We start from the raw sequence: 22,237 nt of genomic DNA, 5'->3' as shown, positions 1-22,237 counted from the left end.
GCTCCTAGGAAAAAAGTTTAGGAAAGCTTTTACACCAGTACGACATTGCTGGCTCAGGGCAGAAAATATTCTAAAGGGGCCACTCTAAATGATGCTGATTGACCTCTGGTGGGTCCCAGTAATTTAACTGGATGCCCCTGGACAAAAGCAAAGTGACACCTGAATGAAGTGGTAGGGGACCAAGGTTGTTAAACTGGTAAGATTGAATAAGCCCTTGCTTATATTGGATGATTCCTGATTGCACTTCAGTGCCTAGAATCCTCTAAAATTATCATCCCCCTTTCTTCTTCAAGTCTCCAATTCTACACCTCGAGTTTCACAGAGAGCCTAAATGGAATAGCCTTTTAGGGGGGCTGAAATCTTTGGGGGAGCATCGAGATGATGGTAATTGCAGCCAGCATAAAATATAGGTCTTTAATTGGGGTCTGGGCAACTTGCTCTGTGAACACAAAGGAATGGATAATTAAATTTGATTTCAGGGGTGAAAGGGGCCAAAGTACTCTGGGAAAAGTACAGCATTTGAAGGAACTACTAAAAGCACGGCAGGAATACACTATAGGAGGGGTTGCACAAGTGCTGTGGGAGGGCAGGGGCCCGAGGTTAAAAGTGGAGTGATGTGAAAAATTCAGAAAGCTTGGAGAGGAAAAATGTGGCCATTAAATCCCGGGGAAGTACAAGTTGACAGGAAGTAATAATAAATAATAATCAATAAATAATAAATAACTATTGGGATGATTTCCAGAAGTAACACAGTTACCTTGGTTTGTTTTTTGTTTGTTTGTTTTTTAGATTTGATTTGTTTTTATTTTATGTTTATTGCATGAATGTTAGATTGTATGTCCATGAACTACATACATGCACGGCTCACAGAGTCCAGAAGGGGACATCAGATCTGGGATGGGAGTTACAGAGGAATGTGAACCATCATGTAGGTGCTAGGAATTGAACTAATGTTCTCAGAAAGAGAAGGCAGTGCTCTTAACCACTGGGCTATCTCTATGGCATCTGCTAGTTACCACTTAAAGGAAGAACTGAGAAAGTTGCTTTCCCTTGAATACTTTTGTACTTATTCTGAAGGCATAATTATAGTTATGAATTGACAAGAAGCTGAATGGCAAGCTAGGTTTCCTAACACAACTCCTCGGTCCTCATCCCTTCCTTCTTCAAGGTTACCAAGCTCAGACCATGATGATTGAGTACAGTCAGTTATCTAGGCTCATGATCTTGAGATATCTCAACTCTTAATACACAAATGGCCCCAATGGATCATTCTGCTTCACTTTGAGTCAAACTTCACTGTACATGAATCTGAAGTGTTTGGGTTTGGCACTGATTCTTTCCATGGTTGGTGATGGAGAATATGAGCTACATTTGTTTTTGTTTTTTGGGTTTTGTTGTTGTTGTTGTTGTTGTTTTGTCTTCTTTAAATGTTTTATACATAATGAACACGAGCCTTTGGATGTGCAACTCCTGTGGTCACTATAGACATCTGAGTGGTTGCATAGTGACATGCAATGCCTATATGTTATACACTTGGCCATATTACTCACTGACAGACCTCTAGAAATAGGTTCGATATCCAATGTTTAAATTATTGTGGATACTCTCAAATTGCCTATAAAAGAGGCAACATGTATTTCCACCAACAGTCTATATATGCCCACATTTCTCCATGCCACTGGTCAAAGTTACACATTATAAAAGAAATACAAAACCCAGCACATCCATTTCCTGTTTAAATTTCTCTAATTTGTTATTTCAATTCAGCTTCTAGGACAGATAGAGCTGCCTCCTCCTGCTCCTTATTCACCTCCACAAAGTATTCTTGAATTGTACTTACTAGTCCGTATGAAGTCTGTGTATACTGCAGGCATCAGCCCATTTGCTGCCAGGAAGGTTGAAAATAACCCCTTCAAATGTGCTGTTGCTATCTAGACAGTTCTGTGTCTGTCTGTCATCATTATGGAGTTTAAAACCTTATGCAGACAAACCCGGCTCATTTTCCCTTGCGTCTTCCAGGGCTTTTTGTCCACAATTGGAGAGATGTAATATAAAAATGTCCTCTAAATTATTGGTAGAGCATTCTCATGAGATTAACTTTGCATATCAATTGTGAAAGTGCTTTGTATTTACTTTCGCATTATGTAAGCTGGTGACCTCTCAGGGTATGTGTAATTGTAACAAGCCGTGCTTTTGCTAACATTAAATTGTATCCATTTAAATTGATAAGTGGGACTGCAGTGTGATTTCCTGCCTTGTGTAAATATGGACTTGTGTGTAGTTCTAACAGTGGTTGACTCCTGAAAGAAAAAATTGAGATGCACTTTCTACTTTGAACACGAGTCTGCTTCACAGGTTCATTAGAACAGTATTACATTTATAGCTTGGCAGAGTGTCCATTGAGGACAGACATAATTGACTGACCTGGATTTGGGGGACATAATTGACGAATAAAATGGCAAAAGTGAGAAAAGTGAGACCTTCTAAGAAGGTCTGAGTCAGAATGGTGGCGTGGGGGTGGGGGGGGAAGGAAGAAAGGCTAAGTAGAGGAGGGCAGAGGTAGAATAAGGGCAGAGGACAGGGAGAATAGGTAGAGGATGCTGTTAGCGGTATTCAAGCATCAATGCTTTCGTGTACTTCTTGTAAGAGACAAAGGAAAACTAATCAAAACTCAATATATGTGTTCATATCTATAGCAGACAGTCTATTTTATTTTATCCCAAATCGTCTAAGCATGTTAACACCCCTCAGGGAAGACATTTATTACAACAGCATTACCAACCATGGTAATCTTTACCTATACTCAAATGTGACTCCATGGCAGGATCGCTGTTCCAATGGTCCCTGCCTCTCTCAGAGCAATTGCTTAGCTTTCTTGGCATGGTATTTGTTCTGTAGGACTATGGTCCTTCACAGAGGGGATGCAGGCTGATGCTGTACTAACTGTCTGCTCCAGCAGGAGAGACTGTGGACTCTTGTAAGGCAAGTGAGCCGTGAATTGTGAGCACTGAGGTCTCAGGAAAGGAAGAGGCCCTGCTCTCCTGAGATGCCACCCAAGCCCTACTTTGAAGAACCAGAACTACTCTCCATTTCATACTTAGAAACCGGAGAGACTGATTTGGTACCCAGAAAATGCATTTAGTCATTTAAACCTGATTCAAACATTTGATATTTCTCCATTGGATCTGTAGAAAAATAAGCCAACCTGCTCTACTTGCAAATATCTGATTGCTAGAACCTTGATTTATGGCATATCCCCACATCCACACTGGAGCGGCATTTAGATCAGGGTTTGACTGGGACAGCCTGGTTACTAAGTCAGAGAGATGAATGGGGTCTTCATTGTAAATGTTATTTTCCCTGTTGTTTCCATGCTGAAGTTACTTCCCACACAAAGATAAATGTCTAGTGGGATTAGAGAGAAAAAAAAATCTTACCATTAGTTTCTGTCTCTCTCTCTCTCTCTCTCTCTCTCTCTCTCAAGAGCAACCTGTGGCTTTGGGTACAGGCAGACTGACTGCCTGGGTCTTAAAATGAACTTCAAAGAGTTCCAGTAAAAATTCCCTTTCCCCCCTTAGATTAGACTCTATAAAATCGATGTCCAAACACCATTAGAGGGCCCAGAATATGAAGTATTTTCATCATGGGAAAAAAAGTTGACCTTGCTTGACTTGACTGCAAAGCATCTCCCATAGAAGCTGAGCCATGGATTTGTATAACTTCACGTTGTTACAATAAAACAGACAGTAAAAGCAAGACTTTCCCTTTACTTTTCTTCACTTTGCTTTCTATTATTATGATTATTATGATAATGGTTATTATTGTTGTTGTTTTTGCATCTTAACACCAGTTTCCAGAACTGGTGCGGGATCATCAGTTGAGTCTGCGGGGTCAGAGAGAGGGCTGGTGGTGATCATCTCTGACAGCTTATCTCCTCAGACTCAGTACCACTAAGAGGTATTCAGGCAGATCCATATGCAGATCGGCCATAATTTTTAGGAGTCTTACAACATATAATTTTGTTGAATTTGCATTCAAATAAATGCTAGTTTTAAAAAATGCACCTGCTTGTTTCTATGACAACAGACACAATGAAACGATGCTCAGGATGATGTGAAGATGGCTGTCACTCTGTTATTGCTGTTATTTTTTTCTTGAACAATATATCAAATTCTCCTTTTGCTACCATCACTCAACTGTTTGATTGGCTTCGGCAGATAAAATGATGTCAATAAAGTCTAAGGAACGTAGGTTGATATGAAAGAACCAAAAAAGGTTATTCTATGGTTACCGTGGAGACAATTTTTATTGACTTTTCTAATTGGCTAATCTGTGTTCTTTTGTAATCAATGGGAAAAAGCAGTTGGTAGCTAGGAAAGAGTATGACTCAGTGATCTCTTCCTAATCAATGTATGTTTCATTTATTAACATTTATTACTTTCAATAACGGTGACTTTAAAAATGTTATGCTGTGTCTTAATATATAACACACAACACACAATAATCCAACTTATTTTAAATATGTATCTCGAAAGTAGGCATAGTTGAAAAATTCACTTACAGTCTCCTGTTTCTAGAACAACTATCATGACTACAGAAAGCAGTAAACTCACCAAGGAAACATGAAACTGCTTTTTAAAATACCAGAAAGCTCATATTATCACACAACATTATACTTAAAAAGTAAATTATCAACAAATATGTAAGTTACCTCGTACAAAGTGATGACCCCATATGTTTGTGTCGGCTCTCTCCACTGGAGAAATATCTTCTCTTCAAAGGCACTGCCTTGGATGGATTCAGTGGGGACAGCTCCTGGGACTGGAGAGGATGGTGAGAGATGAATGTTTGGGTCATAACCAACTCTCCCAAGGAGAGCTTAGCTATTTATAGGGGTTATAAATCTTAATAGCCTATAGATACATTTGTATATCTGTACAAATTTGAAATCTAAAGCCATTTTAACTACACTGTCTCTGTAAAATAATTACTCTTTTTCTACTATCTGTCATCTGTCTGCCTGTATATATGTCTATCTACCTATCATCTATCTGACTATCCATCTGTCATCCATCCATATATGTATGTGTATATATATATAATCTATCACCTATATCTATCATCTATCTATCTAGCATTTAACTTCATTTGTTCCATCCATCCATCCATCCATCCATCCATCCATCCATCCAATATATCTACCAAGATAATTCAAAGCAGGTCAGCTCAGAAGACTGTATAGAATATTCTCAGCAGCATTGCTCTTAACTGGAAATAACCAAATGTTCATCACCATATAAATAAATACACATTTCAATTAAGACTTTAAAATGGAGGACGGGGAGAGATGCTTTAGATTGTGTGAGGATATAAGTAGTCTTTTAATTGTCAGCAAGTCTGTTTCTGACTGGACAGATGCTTGGAATTTCAGAAGAAAGTGAAGAATTTCACATTTTAAACTCATTTTTATTTGAGGGCATTCTCATGGGTAGAGTGAGAGCCTTTGTATTTAATCTAAATGACACCAAGTATTTAATAGAAGAGTGCTTTATGAATGCACGTGGGGTGGTGCTATTCAAGACTCTCTAATAATTGAATATGCAGGTTAGAAAAGCTGCAGCTCCTACTTGGATTTCACTTGTCTCATTTTAAAAATGATTTAAGTCAATTTCTAATGTATAGCATCTGAGCAACATATCAAATGAATGTAGTCATTCATCCCAGGCTGAAGAAATCAACAGAACATTGTGTTGAAACAAAGTAACACATGGTTCTACTAAGTGAGGGCCCTGGTGAATGTGTAGGAAGCTCGAATTCTAGACTCCGGGCTTAGACAGCTTATCACAACCAGAAGCCGCAGTGGACCAGGCCTGAGGAAATGCTACCTATCCTCATCTTTGTGTTTCCCCCAAAGGGTTTCTTATGACATCACCCCTTTTCTCACAGCCTTGGTCCAGCTCATATGACTGCATGTTTTATTGTGTGATTGTTTATATTTGAAAATATGTAGTTACAAGAATAAAGAGGGGAAACAGAAGAAATCAACCTAAAACTGATTAAAATTAAAATTCAAATTATGTTGGCTTGAAGGACAGCTTGAAAGACAAGAAAATTTTTAAAATGTCTTAGAAGAGACATGGTAATGGAAGGTACTGTGGAAAGAGGACCTTCAATGGGGCAGGCAAGATGGCTCAGTGGATGAAGGTACTTACTGCCAAGCTCACAGCCTGAGTGCCACACTAAGGACTTATGTAGTAGAACATAGGACCAACTCCTGACAGTTTTCATCTGAAATCCACATGAATACCACGCATATGTGAGCCCACACACATGCAGACACAGATAAATGCAAAATAAATAAAAATATTATATAATTAATATAATAAAAAAGAATGCTTTAAGTAGACACATCAAAAAATTGTAAAGTTTAGAATAGAAAAAATAATTAGTATTCAGTTAGTTTTTTTTTTTTTTTTCATCCAGAAGAGTGACCGGAGGTAATAAAACCTCACTTGAACTTATGCTGAAGATTTGCTTTTAGAAGTTCTAGGATTCAGGATTTTAGGGAAGCAGCCACAACACCTGTGCTGTCCACTGATACTGCTAACGGTGATCAAAAGATAATTTCCATACATTCCTTGATAGAATACATATCTCAGTAACATGTGATTCCAGAATAAAATGATGTTGGATAAATCAGAGTCACAATGAGCTGTTGCTTCTCTCTTCAGACTTGGTATTGTTTGACAATTATTCCATTTGTCTTCCTTCTCTCCATCTTCTTTGAAGTAGGTTTTTGTTTGGCTGGTTATTGAGAAAATGCAATTTGCAATAATAGTTCTTTTCCAATTAGCCGAATGCTGCTGAGCTATAAAACAATAGGTTTTTATTTGCAAATACTGCATGCCTTAATTCCTGAGACCAGTAAGATAATTTAAAGAAAGATCCAAAATTAGCGACCCTGACATTTTGATAGGATTCCAAAGAATTCCCAACATTTCTCACTTTGAAACTCCAAGGAGTTGGGTGAGTTCTTATCTCTCTGGTCTGATCTGGTCTGATGAAATGGCTACATTTCATCTCCTGCTGGATCAGCAACAGTGTTAGTTAAAACAGGAATAGCGTGTTTACCAGCAATACTTTCTCGTTTCATGTAAGGGCTGATTTTGTTGTTTTGGATGTTTATCAATCTACTCTACGCCATGCATATTGCTACAGATGAAAAACATGTTTTTTTCTTAAAAGTAGTTTGTATAATTCACACACAAAAACAATGATAACATATTAAGATATGTTACCACATAGAAACAAGAGATTCATCACAGCTCTCTCTACCATTCAGAAGAGAATGGGTGAAAGGACTGTACGAGCCAGCAGTCAGGGAGATCTTCTGGGTGAGCCACAGCCATGCAATCTCAGGCTCACACGGGTGGCACTCCTACTCTGTGTCTGTACTGGGGTTTCAGTGGACAGATGAGAAAGAATGCCATGTAAAGTCATTTGAATAAGCAGCTTGTGGAACTGGCCTAGCACCTCAAACAAGCATTGCTCGATGCAATTGAATAATAAAAATGTTAAGAACTACCTAGAATATGATAGACTTGCCATACAGAAATGTGCCATATGGCTAATAAGAAGCAAAGTATAAGGACTGGCTGTGGGCCTAGACCTAAATAAAAACCTACCCTCTAAAGCTCGGGGAACATTCCAGAAGAGAGGCAGGAAGTATGTGAGCTGGAGGATAGGGTACAGGGCTACACAGTCGCATCCCTAGACTCATACAACCATTGTGACTATAACTATTTCTATAACTCTGCAATTGTAGTTGCTCGTACCAGGCCCACACAAAGACCAACTCTATCAGTATCAGTTCAAGAAAAGGGGTGCTCATGGGACTCTACACTCTACCTCTCAACTATTACCCATGAAATGTTCTGGGAGTGGGGGAGATTGCTGTCCTTAGCTCTGTGTCCAGAGCTAAGCCCAGCAGTCTCCAGTGAGTGTCTCTAAACACAAGGTACACAGATTGCCCTGGTTAATGTAAGTGGGCCAAAGAGTAAAATGAATCAACATAAACCTAAGGGAGAGAAGAGGGAGGAGATAGAGGGTAAACAGAGGTGATGGGGAGGTGGGGTGAGCCACAGCCATGCAATCCCAGGCTCACACGGGTGGCACTCCAACTCTGTGTCTGTACTGGGGTTTCAGTGGACAGATGAGAAAGAATGGGGGATGGCAAGTCAGTATGAATTGCATATGTGCAACATTGTGAGAAAGTGAATGACAAAAACAATCAATGTCTCCATCTCTGTCCTTTCTCCATTAATCAGTTTGTCAGCATTGGGACGCAGACATATTAATACTGCTTCACCAAGTGGTCCTTCCTCCTGTTCTTGCCACCTACCTCTCAAAGTTACAGAAACCAAAGCTGTTTGGAAAGAGCACATTTCACAGAGACATAACATTGAAAAGCACTCACGGTCTTCATCTGTCTGCACGGTGAGTTCTTGACTTTCCTTGCGCCCCTCAGGGTTCATGAGGATGAGCTTCACACTGACATTGGTGTACGGGGACAGGTTGGTGATTGTGTGCTGAGGGTGTGAGTTATCTGTGTCCCAGCTTACTTCTTCCCGCACCTGCTCCTGCCCTCCAACCTGGTAACAGTAGTGCACGGTGAGATTATAACTATGGCAACGAGTTACATTGTATCCAAATGGCTCCCAGCGGATGGTGATTTGTCGAGATTTGACCTCTACAACTTCTAGCTTTCTTGGGCCACGCATGGGATCTATTTTTAAAAGGAAGAAAAACACATGAGGAAAGAGTTAAGGTAGAGCCCATATATCATAGGAATGTGAACAACACACAAGAAATATATGAATTTTGAATAATATAAATTAAAATACCCAGAGAAAGATAAAGCTTGATTTTCCAATGGAGGTACTTATGTCTTACATAAGCGTTACGGAATACTTACTATGTGCCATGCCTGTTGCAAGAAAGTGCCTCAGGATTGGGCAAAGAGTAAGCTAGAAGGCTCTGTTTTGTCACATCCATGGTTCATCGATAATCTCAAGTTTTATTTTCCTTAAGTGTGATTGCCATGGTGAATGCAAGAGAATGACAATTTGTTAGGAAAATAGACGTGTCAACTTATGAAATGACGGTTATGGTCACCAGGCATTTAAAAGCAATTCTGTGAACAGGATGCTTCCATTCCCAATGCATAGATCTCAGTTCCGTGGCCAAGTCAGGTTTGATGACTTAGTCAGAGTCAAGGCTAGATGATGGTGGCACTATGATTCTGATGTGACAAGGAAACAGGGCTTTGGGGTATTAACGGTTTCTAAGCATGAAGGAAGAATACAACACAACGTGTAATAGCAATCCTGAGTATTTAATTCTAAGTCAGTGCTAGGAAGAATTCTTCCCCTGCTAGTCCTAATCCATGGAAGCAGAGGTTCAGGGCATGGCCTCTTGCTCAGCCCTCCTAGATAAAACTGCCCATGCTGGAGGGAGCCAGAAGTGTGGCTGTTTGCCTTGTGTCTAAAGATCACGGTAAACTCCCATGTACACCTGCCTCCCATGCGTCTGATTCTAACAATAATCCCCATGCTGCTTTCCCTGTGTCATTCAGGGACCAAGGACAAGACAAAAATGGCCCCAAGGAATACAGTGTGGCAATGGGAGAGATTACTCCTTATGGATGAACTAATTTTTTTATATTTAAATTATGAATGTTAGAAATCAAACTTTTAACATTACTAACATTAAGGCAGTACCATAAATAAGTTACTTTGAAATGGCATCAAGGTTTCTTCCAGATTAGTGACCTTTTATAATGTAAAGGAAACGTCACATATTATATAAAGCTCTATTAGTCAAATATTTAGGAAACTTTCAAGAAATCCAAGATCTCTTACAGATTAGCAGGTATCTCTGCACCCTCTTCCTGTTTAATCACAGGTCTCCCCGAGGACTCTGCTAAAATGTTCTCCCAAGGTTTGCAGCCACTGTGCTAATAAGATGACTGATTGCCTCAGATATTAGCTCAAGCGTGCAGCGTAGTTCTAACTTCAGTTCAGTGGTTGACTATTTTGCACTGCATACATTAGTCAGCTTCATTTCAGTGCTCCTTACCTAAGAAAATACATGTTTACCTAAAGCCTCAGAATTATAAAGCTAAGCAGTTTTGTCTGTATGCTGATAAAGTTTTCAGAGAATGCATTGCTTCTCTTTTTCTTTGCGAGTGCCTTTAGGAATTCCAGCAAGGCAAAATCAAGTCTCAGGCTTTTCATTCATCTGCCAAGGAAATGGGTAAGCTATCAGAGATCAAACATCTCTGTGACCAACTGTCTAAAACCACTGTTGGCATGAGAGTCATAATTAACAGAGTTAGTAGGTGTGTTGCTCCAACTCTCAGATGAAGAGCCTGGCTCTCGATGCCCAGCATCCTCAAGCACCAGACTGACCAAATGCAAAGCTATCTTGCACAACCATCTACAGAGAGCAGACTGTCCTTCACCTGGGATGTGTCACATCCCCTGGTGGGTCCACCATGCCACAGAGCATATCAACAAACCAGAAATACATGAGCAGAGCAGACTGGGCTCAGTGGGTTATTAACACAGCAACAACAAAAGAAGGGATGGCGTTGGGAGGATGTGGGAAGTAGAGGTGGATCTGGAAAGAGTCAGAGGAAGGAGTTGGGGGGGGTCAATATGATCAAAAGGCAGAATATTTGGCATGAAATTCTCAAAAATTCAAAAGAAACATGTTTTTAAAAGATCACCCCCTTCTCACCTTACATTTTTTAGCTTCACGTTCAAACAAAAGCAGACACACATTTTAGAGAAACTACATTTAAAATTTTGGTCCTTTCCCAGGCAGGCTACCTGTCTACAGAGCAATCAAGCAAAGCTTCCAGTCGGCCCAGTGTCCAGAAGGGGAGTCCACAGATAACTGCATAGGATGCTGTTGCTAATGTATGACATTTAGCTGGTTAGATGGATTTAGTGGGGTTCCAGCTGATGGAGAGTTGGGTCTATCAGAAGTCTTGACACATCTATTAAACCCCTTGGAGGCTTTTTTCAAGGCTATGTAGCTCTGTTGTATCTATGGAGATGTGGATACAGTGTGGCAAGGTTGGTGTCAACAGAGGGAGCTATGAATCATATCAGCAGGGCATCATTACTAAAGTCATGTTGATTCTAAGTCCTGGCCACTTCTCCTACTTGTTAAAAGCTGTAGAGAATTTGGTTCAACCAATTAAAGATTAAATGGTCTATTGTAGGTAGGATACTATAATTTCCTCTTGCTAGGACCCAGCAGCCAAGGAAAGTGTGCCAGGGTATTGGGTGTAGTTAAACAAACAAAAATCAACCAAACAAACATACTAAGACATTCAAAGCATGGGTGGAACTCAAGTATTAAATATACATCTGAGGCTCTGGGGGCAAAAAAGAAAAGATGGAAAACCAAGACAAACAATTAAACATGAACAACAGATGCTAAAAGAGAGATACACCACAACACTTAAGTGGTATCGCATGTGCTGCCACACACCTGGGGTAGCTTTTTCTCTTCAATGATACTATGGCTAGATCAAGTTGAGAGGCTAAGCCTTCAACAATTCATCCCAAGCAACCTTCTTTCTTTCCCTTTTTCCTTTTCCAGTTTGCAAAATTTAATGTGAACCAGCAATGGCTTTAAAAGGTTTGCCTCTCGAGTTAGCATTTTATGCTGCCTCCAGTTTCAAAGTTTCTGTAGAGATATTTCAATTAGTGGGCTGCTAACTGTGAACAAGCCATTTCAAGGGGATACTGATGCCAGTGAGTTACACTGATGACCGCTCAAGGCTTCCTAAAGGGTACTGTAGAAACAGATCACACGGTAGCGACTCCGTAAGCAGAAATGTGGGGCTTCTGTAAGGCTAATTGGAACATATACTGCATTCCTGAGAGTACAATACAGATACCACCCTCACCTACCAAGTTCCCTTGGCATGCCATTAGTCCCATTCTATGGGAACAATATAGATCTCTTCCAGTTAGATAACAGGGTAATAAACTAAATGCACAGGATGGGTAGTTACAGGATATTTGTTCCTCATTCCTCATGAACCCTAAAGACAGGGCTAAGGATAGGAATCGATTCCAAGGCCATTTCTCTTTTCACTCATACCCTCAGGACACACCGGCACAACCTGCCTTCTTGACAAGCCCCATTGGTGTGAATCATGAGGTCAGCTGGTCCTGTGCGAGCTCACTGGCTCAGGATGAGCTACCAGGATAGCTTCCCTCAGGAGTGCCATGGCAGCCACTGCAGGAAGCTTAGTGAGGAAGCTCCAGTGACTCCCACACTGGCCCAGGGCATTTTTCATTTAGTTCTCTTTCTGCCAGATTGAGGCAGTCTTCCAGTGGAGAAGCCTGACAGTTACATTCCTGACCCCAGGGAGTGGCAAGCCCAGTTCTAGCCTCCAGCCTTCTTGGTATCCTATTTAATCAGCCATCCTGGCTGCCGCTCCCTCATCCCCTTCTCTCAGAGTAAGGGCAGATGCTGACTGATAGGATCAATTTCCATTGCAGGCTCAATTCGCAGCTCATTTCTCTGGATCTCTGCACTTTACCTCCCATTACTTCTGCAGTGCTTTTTCCAAAACTCAATTTCAGAACCTGTGAGAGATATTTGGGTGTAATTTTAGGATCCTGTCATCGATAATCAAAAACATAGATTACAACCAACGCTCTCTCTCTAACAGGTTTCACTTCCCTACCTCTTCGTGAACCTCACAGGGGTCTATTACAATACCAGGAATAACACCTAAATGTGGTGGCCCCTTCAGGACCTGCAGCTCCTTTATTTCTGCCCAAGAGTCTCACAAAGGAAAGCAGCAACATAATAAAGCCGTCACTTCATTTGCTTCACTACTCAGCTAAATCAGAGTGAAGACCCCGTTAGCCCCTGTTCCTTTGGCTTCCCCAGTGATTCAGTATTCCTAAACAGCCATGATTCCAAACCCATGGCATGGTTTGCAGAGTGGCATGGCCACGATTTTAGAATCAGTCAAATCTTTCTAAAGTTTAAAATGCATCTTTACTAGCCAAGCTGAAGATTCTGAACTGTATTAACTTTACGCCCTGGCTACCCCCAGATGTCTGTACACCTAGGATGCAGCTGGATGCATTAAGCTTGTTTGATACGTATTCTATACTCTGCACAATCTCTTCTGCCAGATTTTTATTCCATAGATGCTACCTTAATACCTTTTACAGTTCATCACGACCAGAAGCAAGAAATGCCCCGAGAGCACTGTGGAGTTCAGGCAGGTCAGTTCAAGGTCAACCTATACTGCACAACACAATCAAGTTCTTGAAATAAACAATGAAACAAAGCAACAGCAAGAAGGCATGCCCCTGACATTAATTTGCTTTTAAACATACAATATCCTGTGTAATGGAAGAGTGATTCTATTTTTTAAAGGACAAGCCAAGCTCCAAATGTGCTAATTTAGACCCAGCCTGGAAGTGCAGACCTGTAGTTTCAGCTACTTTGGAGGCAAGGCAAGAGAGATCTCAAATTCAAGACCTACCAGGGACACAGAGTAAGTTCAAGGCCATCCTGAGTAAGAAAGAACTCACCAGAGGGGGAAACAGTAGAGATTTTAAGAGCTTAATAGCTAGAACAATTGTTCCCAAGGATAAATAAATAAAAGAATACCCAGAGTCAAGTATTCTATCTTATCCCTTGGTTTTGAACATAGTCTCAAGATTCAAGGGCTGATATATAACGGTAATTAATCTACTACCCCTTGTCTCTGTCTACACATGTCACTTTGGCTATCATCACTTCAACTACAACAAAGAGTTGGGAGTCATACTGTTATTAAACACTCAAAGCATTTCCTTACATAGCAACCTGACTAGGAAGTACCTTTCTGGTGGGAACATAGACTTTCTGAGACAAAGAGCCAAACACTGCATGAGGACTCCAAATATCAGCCCACAAGTAAACCTAGAGGGGAGACATTTTCCAATAATGTTGGATGACCCTGGGAGAAGTGTGTGGACCATTGGTGTGTTTGGTCTTGGGCTTAGGATGGACACTTACAAAGTAAAGAATACACTGAAGCATCCATAACTCCAGATGCTTATGTAGATGAGGACTGCCTTATTTGGCATCAGTGGGAGGTGAAGCCCTTTTCTTGGTTCTGTGGAGGCTTGATGCCCCAGCGAAGAGGGATGCTAGTGCAGTGAGGCAGGAGTGAGTGAGTGGGTGGAGGAGCACCCTCATAGCGGCAAAGGGTTGGAGGAAAGGGGGGATCAAATGGGGGATTTGTGGAGGGGTAACCGGGAAGGAGGATATCATTTGAAATGTAAACAAATAAAATGATTAATAAAAAATAAGTAAAGAATACTGGGCAATGCTTACCAGAAGAGAAGGCAGAGCCTGAGAGATAATGCATTTACTATGTCCATGGATGCCGTGCATTGTGGTCCACAGTTATCAGCACAGCACTCAGCAGACAGAGCAAGGAGAGGTGGATGCCGTAAGTTCACTTAGCTGAAGACAAGTAACTATGAGAGCTCGGATCTGGATGGGCTACCTATATCATATAGTCCCCATCCGAGGCTCAGCGGACATCTTGGAAGTCAAGAGGAAAAGAGTGTAGAAGGGGAGAAGAACCACAAAATGCCGATTTCTGGACGTGCTGCTGCACGAGCCAACTCACGGCAGTTGTGCTTATCTAAACAGGATCAAACCAGTCGGATTCTAACAAGAATAGCGGAGGCACCCTTGAGGCTCCAACCCTGGCATAGGAGCTACTGGTAGTTGGTGGCTGCTAAGGGAGCGAGGATTTCTTTGCTCTTTCTATATGCTCTTTGGAGCATATAGTCACTGGTATGTGGCTTTGACCCAGTGGATAGCCACACACACAAGTGCATATGAGCAACACTAACTAATCAGACAGAGTTTATCAATAACAAAACAAAGGGGACATGAAGCTGGGAGGGAGACATGGCTGGGTCACTAAGAGGAGTAGGGGGTAATCAACACAAAGGATGGATATGACCAAAAAACATTATTGGCATTTTCAAAGTCAAAATAAAAATATTATTAAAAAATGACCCAGGAGAGGAAAACCACCCAGCATGAAAACCATATGCTACAACCAAATCAAAACCAAAATTCTGTCATCAGAGTTGTGCATTCATTGATGATTTCGTTGGAGGAGATAAACATGACTTCAGAGACTCCAACCAAGTGTGTTTACTACCAATGTGATGGATTACTAAAGGCCAAGCTGCAAGAAGCAAAACAGTGTCAGAAGGTGGGTTTGAGATCCTGGGAGAAAGGGGAAACAAGAGTTATCTAATTTATACCTGTTGAATAATATCAACATATAGCTGAGAACCTTTCAAAAATAATAATATAAAATCAAGCTATTGACAAGAATACATAAAAGTAACCAGGGCGTGGTGAAAGTTCAGATCTCACAAGACCCTTATATCAAGGACAAGAGAGGTTTACTAAGTCAGATATAAACTACTGAAGTGTGGACAGCCATCTTTTCAGGTCATCACCATAAAGACAGCAGGAGAGCCGTATCATTTTGGTAGTGTAAACATCAATCTATATAAATAAGAACATATCTGCTGTTGGTTGTGTGGACAGGAGAGAGGGGAAGGTGGGAAGCAAGGAGAATATTCCATGCTATTATTACTATGTGACAAAGTAGACTTCAAACCGGAAATAGTCAGAAGAGACATGGAAGAACATACTCATCAAAGGAAAAAAAAATCACCAAGAGGATATCAGGATTCTAAACATTTAAGAACTGGATGCAAAAGCACTGAACTTTATAAATGAAATGTTACTAGGTGTAAATCACATATTGACCCTCACACACTGATAGTGGGAGGCATCAATACCCTACTCATACCAACAGACAGGCCATACAGACAAAAAGTAAACAAGGAAATGCTGTCCTTAACTGACACCAAAAATCAAGTGGACCTGACAGATATTTACAGAATATTCCACCTAAACATTCAAATATATCCATTCTTCTCAGTAGCCCATGGAACTTTCTCCAAAATTGATCACATACTAGACTAAAACCATGCAAGTCTTAACATATATAGGAATACAGGAGGATAAAGAAAGTCTAAAAATACAGATAAGTAGCAGTAATTAAAATTTAACCTAAGTACATTCATACCGACAATTTAGTAGATGGATTTCTTCCTAGGAGAAAGACACATGTGCAAAATCAATATTAACTTGATATCTGGGTATTGCGTTTGCAAAGAATACATTTCAGCTGCAGGCAAACAGAAAGTCGAAATGTTAACCAGAAGGAATACTAACTGTGATTGGTTCGTGGTGAAGTAAGTATATATATATCAAGACAGAGCAGTGGTCATTCTTATAGTGTAATAATGTGGCATTTGACTCTCTAAGGGAATATCGTTTAAAACAGACTTTATTTATTATTTTTTTATTTTCTGTGCATGAGTGTTTACCTACACACATGGAGTGTGCCATGTGCACTCAGTGCCTACAAAGGTAGGAGAGGGCATCAGATCATCCGAATGGGGTTACAGAACTTAGGGAAGAGCAATGGGGGTGCTGGGAACCCAACCTGGGTTCTCTGAAGGAGTAGTGGGTGCTCTTAACTACTGAGCCATCTCTCCAGACCTATATAATTGAAAATCTTAATACCAAAACTATAAATGTATGTGACTATGTGGATAATGTATTTCATTCCCCAGTACAGACAGTAACATTATACACATAATATTCAAATCCATCCTTAACTGCATGAAATGGTATAAGGCAAGAGTAATTATAATGATTTACCATTTTAAAAAATCTATTAATGTAATTCATCACACTGTTCAATTGGTTTGAAAAGAGTATTTGTTAAAATATCCATAATTTAAAAGCTATTAGAAAATTAAGGAAAAAAAATGTACTTTCTCAACCATGATTAGCAAGCATTGTTCTTTATATTAACAAGTTGGGCTGGAACACAAACTGAACAGCCCACTGTTTCTATGCAATGCTTTTCTGTAATTCTACACAGTCAACAGTAAAAGGCACAGGGATGAAAGGAAGGGAAAACAAGCTTGCATCTGTACGACTATACAATATACAGCCAGTGCTGTGTGTGTGTTTTAGTACACACACGGGACCCACAAATTACAGAACACAGCAAATGTTCCGCAAGTGACCAAATATGAGACTCCTACCCTAATTCTCTGAATTTGGACATATTAATAACAAACAAACAGAAACTTAAATTTTCCTTTCATTGACTGTGGGGACAGATGATATAAAGTGCTCAGGCACAGGGTGCTCCAGGGAGCGGCAGGCAAATGAAGCAAGTGTGCATCCAAACCACAGAGTACTGAATAAAAATGCAAGTCAAGGAAGGCTACTGTGATGTAGTTTTATAAAACTGAAAGTGTGCAAAAGGGAATTAGCATATGCCATACAAAACAAGCAGCTACCCTAAGATAGGAGAAAAAGGAAATATTACGAGAACCCAGGATACAGGCATGTCGGCTTGGAGGCATAATGGGAGAAAACATACATACCACACAAAGGCTCTAGAGATATCGGTTTTTAAGTCATTCCTGTGCTGCCAAGTTATGGAGGCTATTATTTTGTTTATGTTTATTGCCACTTTATAAGACGTTCAGTGGTTATTGTTGCAGAAAGATGTGGATGTCTCCGGGCAGTTGACTCTTGGACACATCACGTCTCAGGGTAGAAGGAGAAGGGCTCACAGGCCACAGAAGTCTGCACTGCTGTGGGCGGTATCCACGAGGTGGGACCCTCTGACTTGGAAGCCATGGAAAGCTGTCTCTAAGTGCTGTACAACAGGCTCATACTCACAACCTTCTCATCCCTGGATCCAAATGCTGAGTTCTGAGAGCTGAGACTCATGCCTGGGCACAACCGGTGAACCCACATCCAATGCTTAGGGGGTATCCAGAGGAATCTCATTATCTCTCACAGTATTTATGGCACACTTCAGAAGGGAAGTCTGGATATTTGCCTCAGAAAGGAGAAAGTATTCCAAGAGGTAACCTTCTAACACAGTGGCTGGTCCCCACAGTATCTTTATGCCAATTAGTGATCCTACCTCTACCAGTAAATTATCTACTTCCTTGAATCCTGTTTAGGCTCATCTGTTAGAAAACTACTGCAAAAAAGGCATATCCAGGGGCTGGAGAGGCGGATCAGTGCTGAAGAGCAGTGAATGTTCTTTCAGAGGACCCAGGTTCAATACCCAGAAACCACATGGCAGCTTACAACTGTATGTATCTCCAAGATCTGACACGTTCATGTAGACATACATCAATGCACATAAAATTTAAAAAATATTTAAAAGCCATAATATATATACACACATATATACACTCAAATGCACACATATATGCATATACATGCATATATATATATATATAGTATGCGGTATTATTGGTACTGTATGTTTTATAATTATATTATGTACACCTCACACAGCTAAATACCATATAGATCAGTGTGTACAGGCACATGTCTATATGTTTTGATAATATATAAATTAGATGATTAAAGAGGAGTATTATGATATATATATATATATATATATATGTACTTATATATCTATCACAAACTCTACAGTTTTCAGAGACTTTTTCTGCAGTTAACAATTTCAAGGCATATGATAAACCTGGACTTCAGGTATGAATATTCTGGAAGTCATGTAAGGGGAAGTCATATTTGTAAGGTTTTTCCCCTACAGAAAACTAACAGCATTTATTTACTAAGTAAACCTCATCATTCATATCTACCATAAAATACTTAAGATGTATTTTCTGAAGTTTCCAATCTCACGATCAATATTATTTGCCTTCTATGCCACAGTCAGGGTGCCTTCCTAATGACAGCTATCCACATCAACCAAAAGACCAATTTTTCTTTAAATATTTTTTTTTCATTAGAAAGCCATAGAAATTAACAAAATTAACTGATCACATAACCTTGTTTCACACATCACTGAGGGGACTCTCTCTGCTGTGCCTCAAGCACAGCTTTCTCTAGAAAACTCTCATCTCTGTGTAGATAGAGCCGCCTTTTAACAAAGAAATAATCTTCAATCCCATTTCAGCTTCTAGATGATGGCCGCTAGGTTGCAATGAGAAGCTCGTGACAATCATGGTCTAAATCTCAAAAAGTGAAAATGATGACCATGGCTGTATGTATGTTTTATCATTTCCTAGGATAATTAAGCTACATCTCTCAATCCAGAACTAAACGCAAGCATTACCCTTGAAGATGCTTATCTTTTTCAACTGAGATGGCTGTCAGAAAAAGCATCAACACAGAGTATAATAACAGATATGTATTGTTATTTGATTTTCATGAGTTAATTTTGGAAATACCTTAACTCTTCCACATTTACTAGTTTCACTTTTATTGTTTGCCTCTTCATTGGTAGAGTGTCAAGCTACGTAGCTCAGGCTGGTCTATGCAGCTTACACTGAATTCCAACCTGTGTTCCTTCTGCCTCAAACTCCTGAGTGTTTGGCTTACGGGGTGTATGCCGCCATACCCCCCATTATCTGTACCCAGAGGAAATTAAAAGTCACCGTGCCAAAGACCCATCTGCAGTCCCATGATCTTTGAGTCACTACATGCAGTAGGCAAATTAGGAAAGTTAATTATTATTAGGGAACTATCATTGTTATTAGTTAATTATTATCATTGTTTGTATGTGAGTATGAGCAAGTGCACACTGAGGATGGCACTGAGCATGGAGGTTATAGGAAAACTTCTGGGAGTTGATTCTCTCCTTTCACCTTGTTTGAGGCAAGTGTCTCCTTGTTCTTGATGAGCTACACTCTAGGCTAACTGGCCCATTAGCTTCTGGATGATTCTTTGTCTTCCTTCTACCACATTGCTGTTGGGACGACATATGCATGCCACAGGTCACTGCGCCTTGCTTGTGATGTGGGTTCCCAAGGTTAACTCGGTTATAAGGCTTGCAATACAAGCATGTTCACAGCCTGAGCCATCTAGCCAGTGCCCGAATATGGGAGTCCCTGAAGCGTGTACTGACTGGCTGACTGGCTGATGGGTAGCTAACTTACTTACTACACACTTACTGGGACATGACTCAGCCACAGAAACGGAATGCTTTCCCACCACTGATGGGAGCTAAGATGGAACTGAAATATTTTCTACTTTCTATGAAGACTCTCTATTTCTGTGTTGTGACAATGCCCCCTCCTCATACCACACCATCTCTGTTTCTCTAAGTGCTTTGGACTCGGTCCAGGCACTACATATGGCGCTCATGATACACATGGACAACTTCATCTTGTCCTGAAATCCTTGGTGAAATCACCAAAGGCTACACTCATGGTATAAAAGGATCGGTTAGGGTTCTACTCAATGAGATTGTTGAATTGTTACGGTGGGACAGGATGGACGAACCACATTTCGTCCTGTAGATGAACTTTACGTGGACACTGTTGTGTGAAATAAAGCAAGGCTCAGTAAAAGACTTCCTGGGTATTTATTTCAGACTATATAACTCAGGAGGAGGCAAAATGATTTTTCAGAACTGTCAGAAATTGGTTCGAAATAGGTTTTGACCCTTTCTAACCCTCATAAAGCTGTGGTGCCTACAGAAAAACTTAGAAGTTTGGAACTGATATTTAGCTCATGGCAAAAAAAAAAAAAAAAAAGAATCAAAAATACTCAGGTTTTCTGACAAGTAAGTGTGATCAGTGGTAGAAAAGAGACAATCAGAAGACAATCTCAGCTTTACCCACAGGGAAACCATTCTTTCTAGTTACTTCTAAGCAGATAAATGTTATTTAAATATTTTCCATGTGTCAGAGTCTCCTGTGTTAGTATTTAGAATCGTTTCATGATCACATGGTTTTTCTGCTTGAGGTTGTTTATATATCTGGACAAATGGTTTTTACAACAAACCACACTCGAGTCTGCTAGATTGACAGCTATACTATAATTACTCTTCTGTGTTTCTATCAACAAGATTTGTTTTTTTTAAAAAGACTTCCTTGGTATCCGAAAATGATTAATGTATTGGTTCTTAGTTGAAACCCTGGTGTGAGGGCTGGGCCTACACCTCCTGGCAGAGTATTAACACACTACATGCTCTCTGTTCAGTCTTCAGTTCGTAACCCTCCAAAGACAAGCATCCTCTAACCACGTCTGTCTGTCCAGCCTTGTTCACCCTTTACAGCATCTTGAGAATGGAAAAGGGTAAGACATGGAACATCCAGATGAGCCTGGTGTTTAGGAGGACAGACAGGGGATGACTCTGGAGGAAATAAAAGCTCTCTTCTTTCAGAAGATAAGAAGGAGAGCAACCAGAAATGACTTCTGCTCTTTCCACTAGAACATCAAAGGCCCTTGAGCTCATTCCTTAAAAGGCCAGTTGACCTCCCTGCTGGGCTGTCTCCATCCTTTGCTGTCATTTGCTGAAAGCTAGCCTTTGTTTGGTGACAACTCATCTACTGCGGCTTTACCCTTTAACACTAAACTCAAGTGTAACTCGAGGCAGTTCAGTTTCCTGACCTCCTATGTAGAATGGCAATGGAGAATTTCTGCCACTTTTTCCCTTGGAATTCCAGAAACAAAGCCAGTGTTCCCTTAAGAAATGTTTCACTGCCAGTTAGTCCACTGAGATGTGTGTCTTCTGTTCCATATGCTTTTAAGGCTGGCCTATTCCATTTACTTATGAATGGCGGCACCAACTGTCTCCTTCAAATGAAAGCTCATCACCTCGTAGCCCAGAAGCAAGAAGGCATGAAGTAACATGGCCATCAAGAGTCCCTTGTCTTGTCACCAGATACCATCCTTGCCTTGTTCCCTATATCCTGGTCTGGAGGAGGGGTACCTTGTTGAAGATCTCCTAATGTACATGACTATATAAAGCTACATGCATACACACACACACACACACACACACACACACACACACACACACACATTTCCACAGGTTCAGCACTCAACACTGGAGGGCACTGAAGCTGTGACTAACAGCAGGGTCACTTCTTCTGCTCTTGTGGGTTGCTAACCTTTTTTTGTAAAACCTTGCCAGACTCTTACCTCCTTGAGCCAAACAAATGCCAATGACAGGGCACAGCTAATTCCTCAATGGAGCACTGCACTCCATCAGTGTGTGGTTTGTTTGTTAATTCTGTTAATT

General features: G+C 40.5%; 1 protein-coding gene across 4 annotated transcripts in view; it reads right to left on the bottom strand.

Annotated features, from left to right (window-relative positions):
- The window catches only part of Ptprm (protein tyrosine phosphatase receptor type M), a 799,636-nt gene that overhangs the window by 276,365 nt on the left and 501,034 nt on the right, over positions 1-22,237 (bottom strand). For all 4 annotated transcript variants that reach the window (XM_076917595.1, XM_076917597.1, XM_076917596.1 and 1 more), the window contains exons 8-9: positions 8,477-8,785; positions 4,712-4,821 (exon numbers count right to left, since the gene is read on the bottom strand). In XM_076917595.1, coding sequence (XP_076773710.1) covers positions 4,712-4,821; positions 8,477-8,785 — 419 coding nt within the window. The remainder of the gene's footprint in view (positions 1-4,711; positions 4,822-8,476; positions 8,786-22,237) is intronic.

The sequence above is a fragment of the Arvicanthis niloticus genome, chromosome 21 (assembly GCF_011762505.2).
Source record: "Arvicanthis niloticus isolate mArvNil1 chromosome 21, mArvNil1.pat.X, whole genome shotgun sequence".
Lineage (NCBI taxonomy): Eukaryota > Metazoa > Chordata > Mammalia > Rodentia > Muridae > Arvicanthis > Arvicanthis niloticus.
This window is presented reverse-complemented; position numbering and strand designations above follow the sequence as displayed.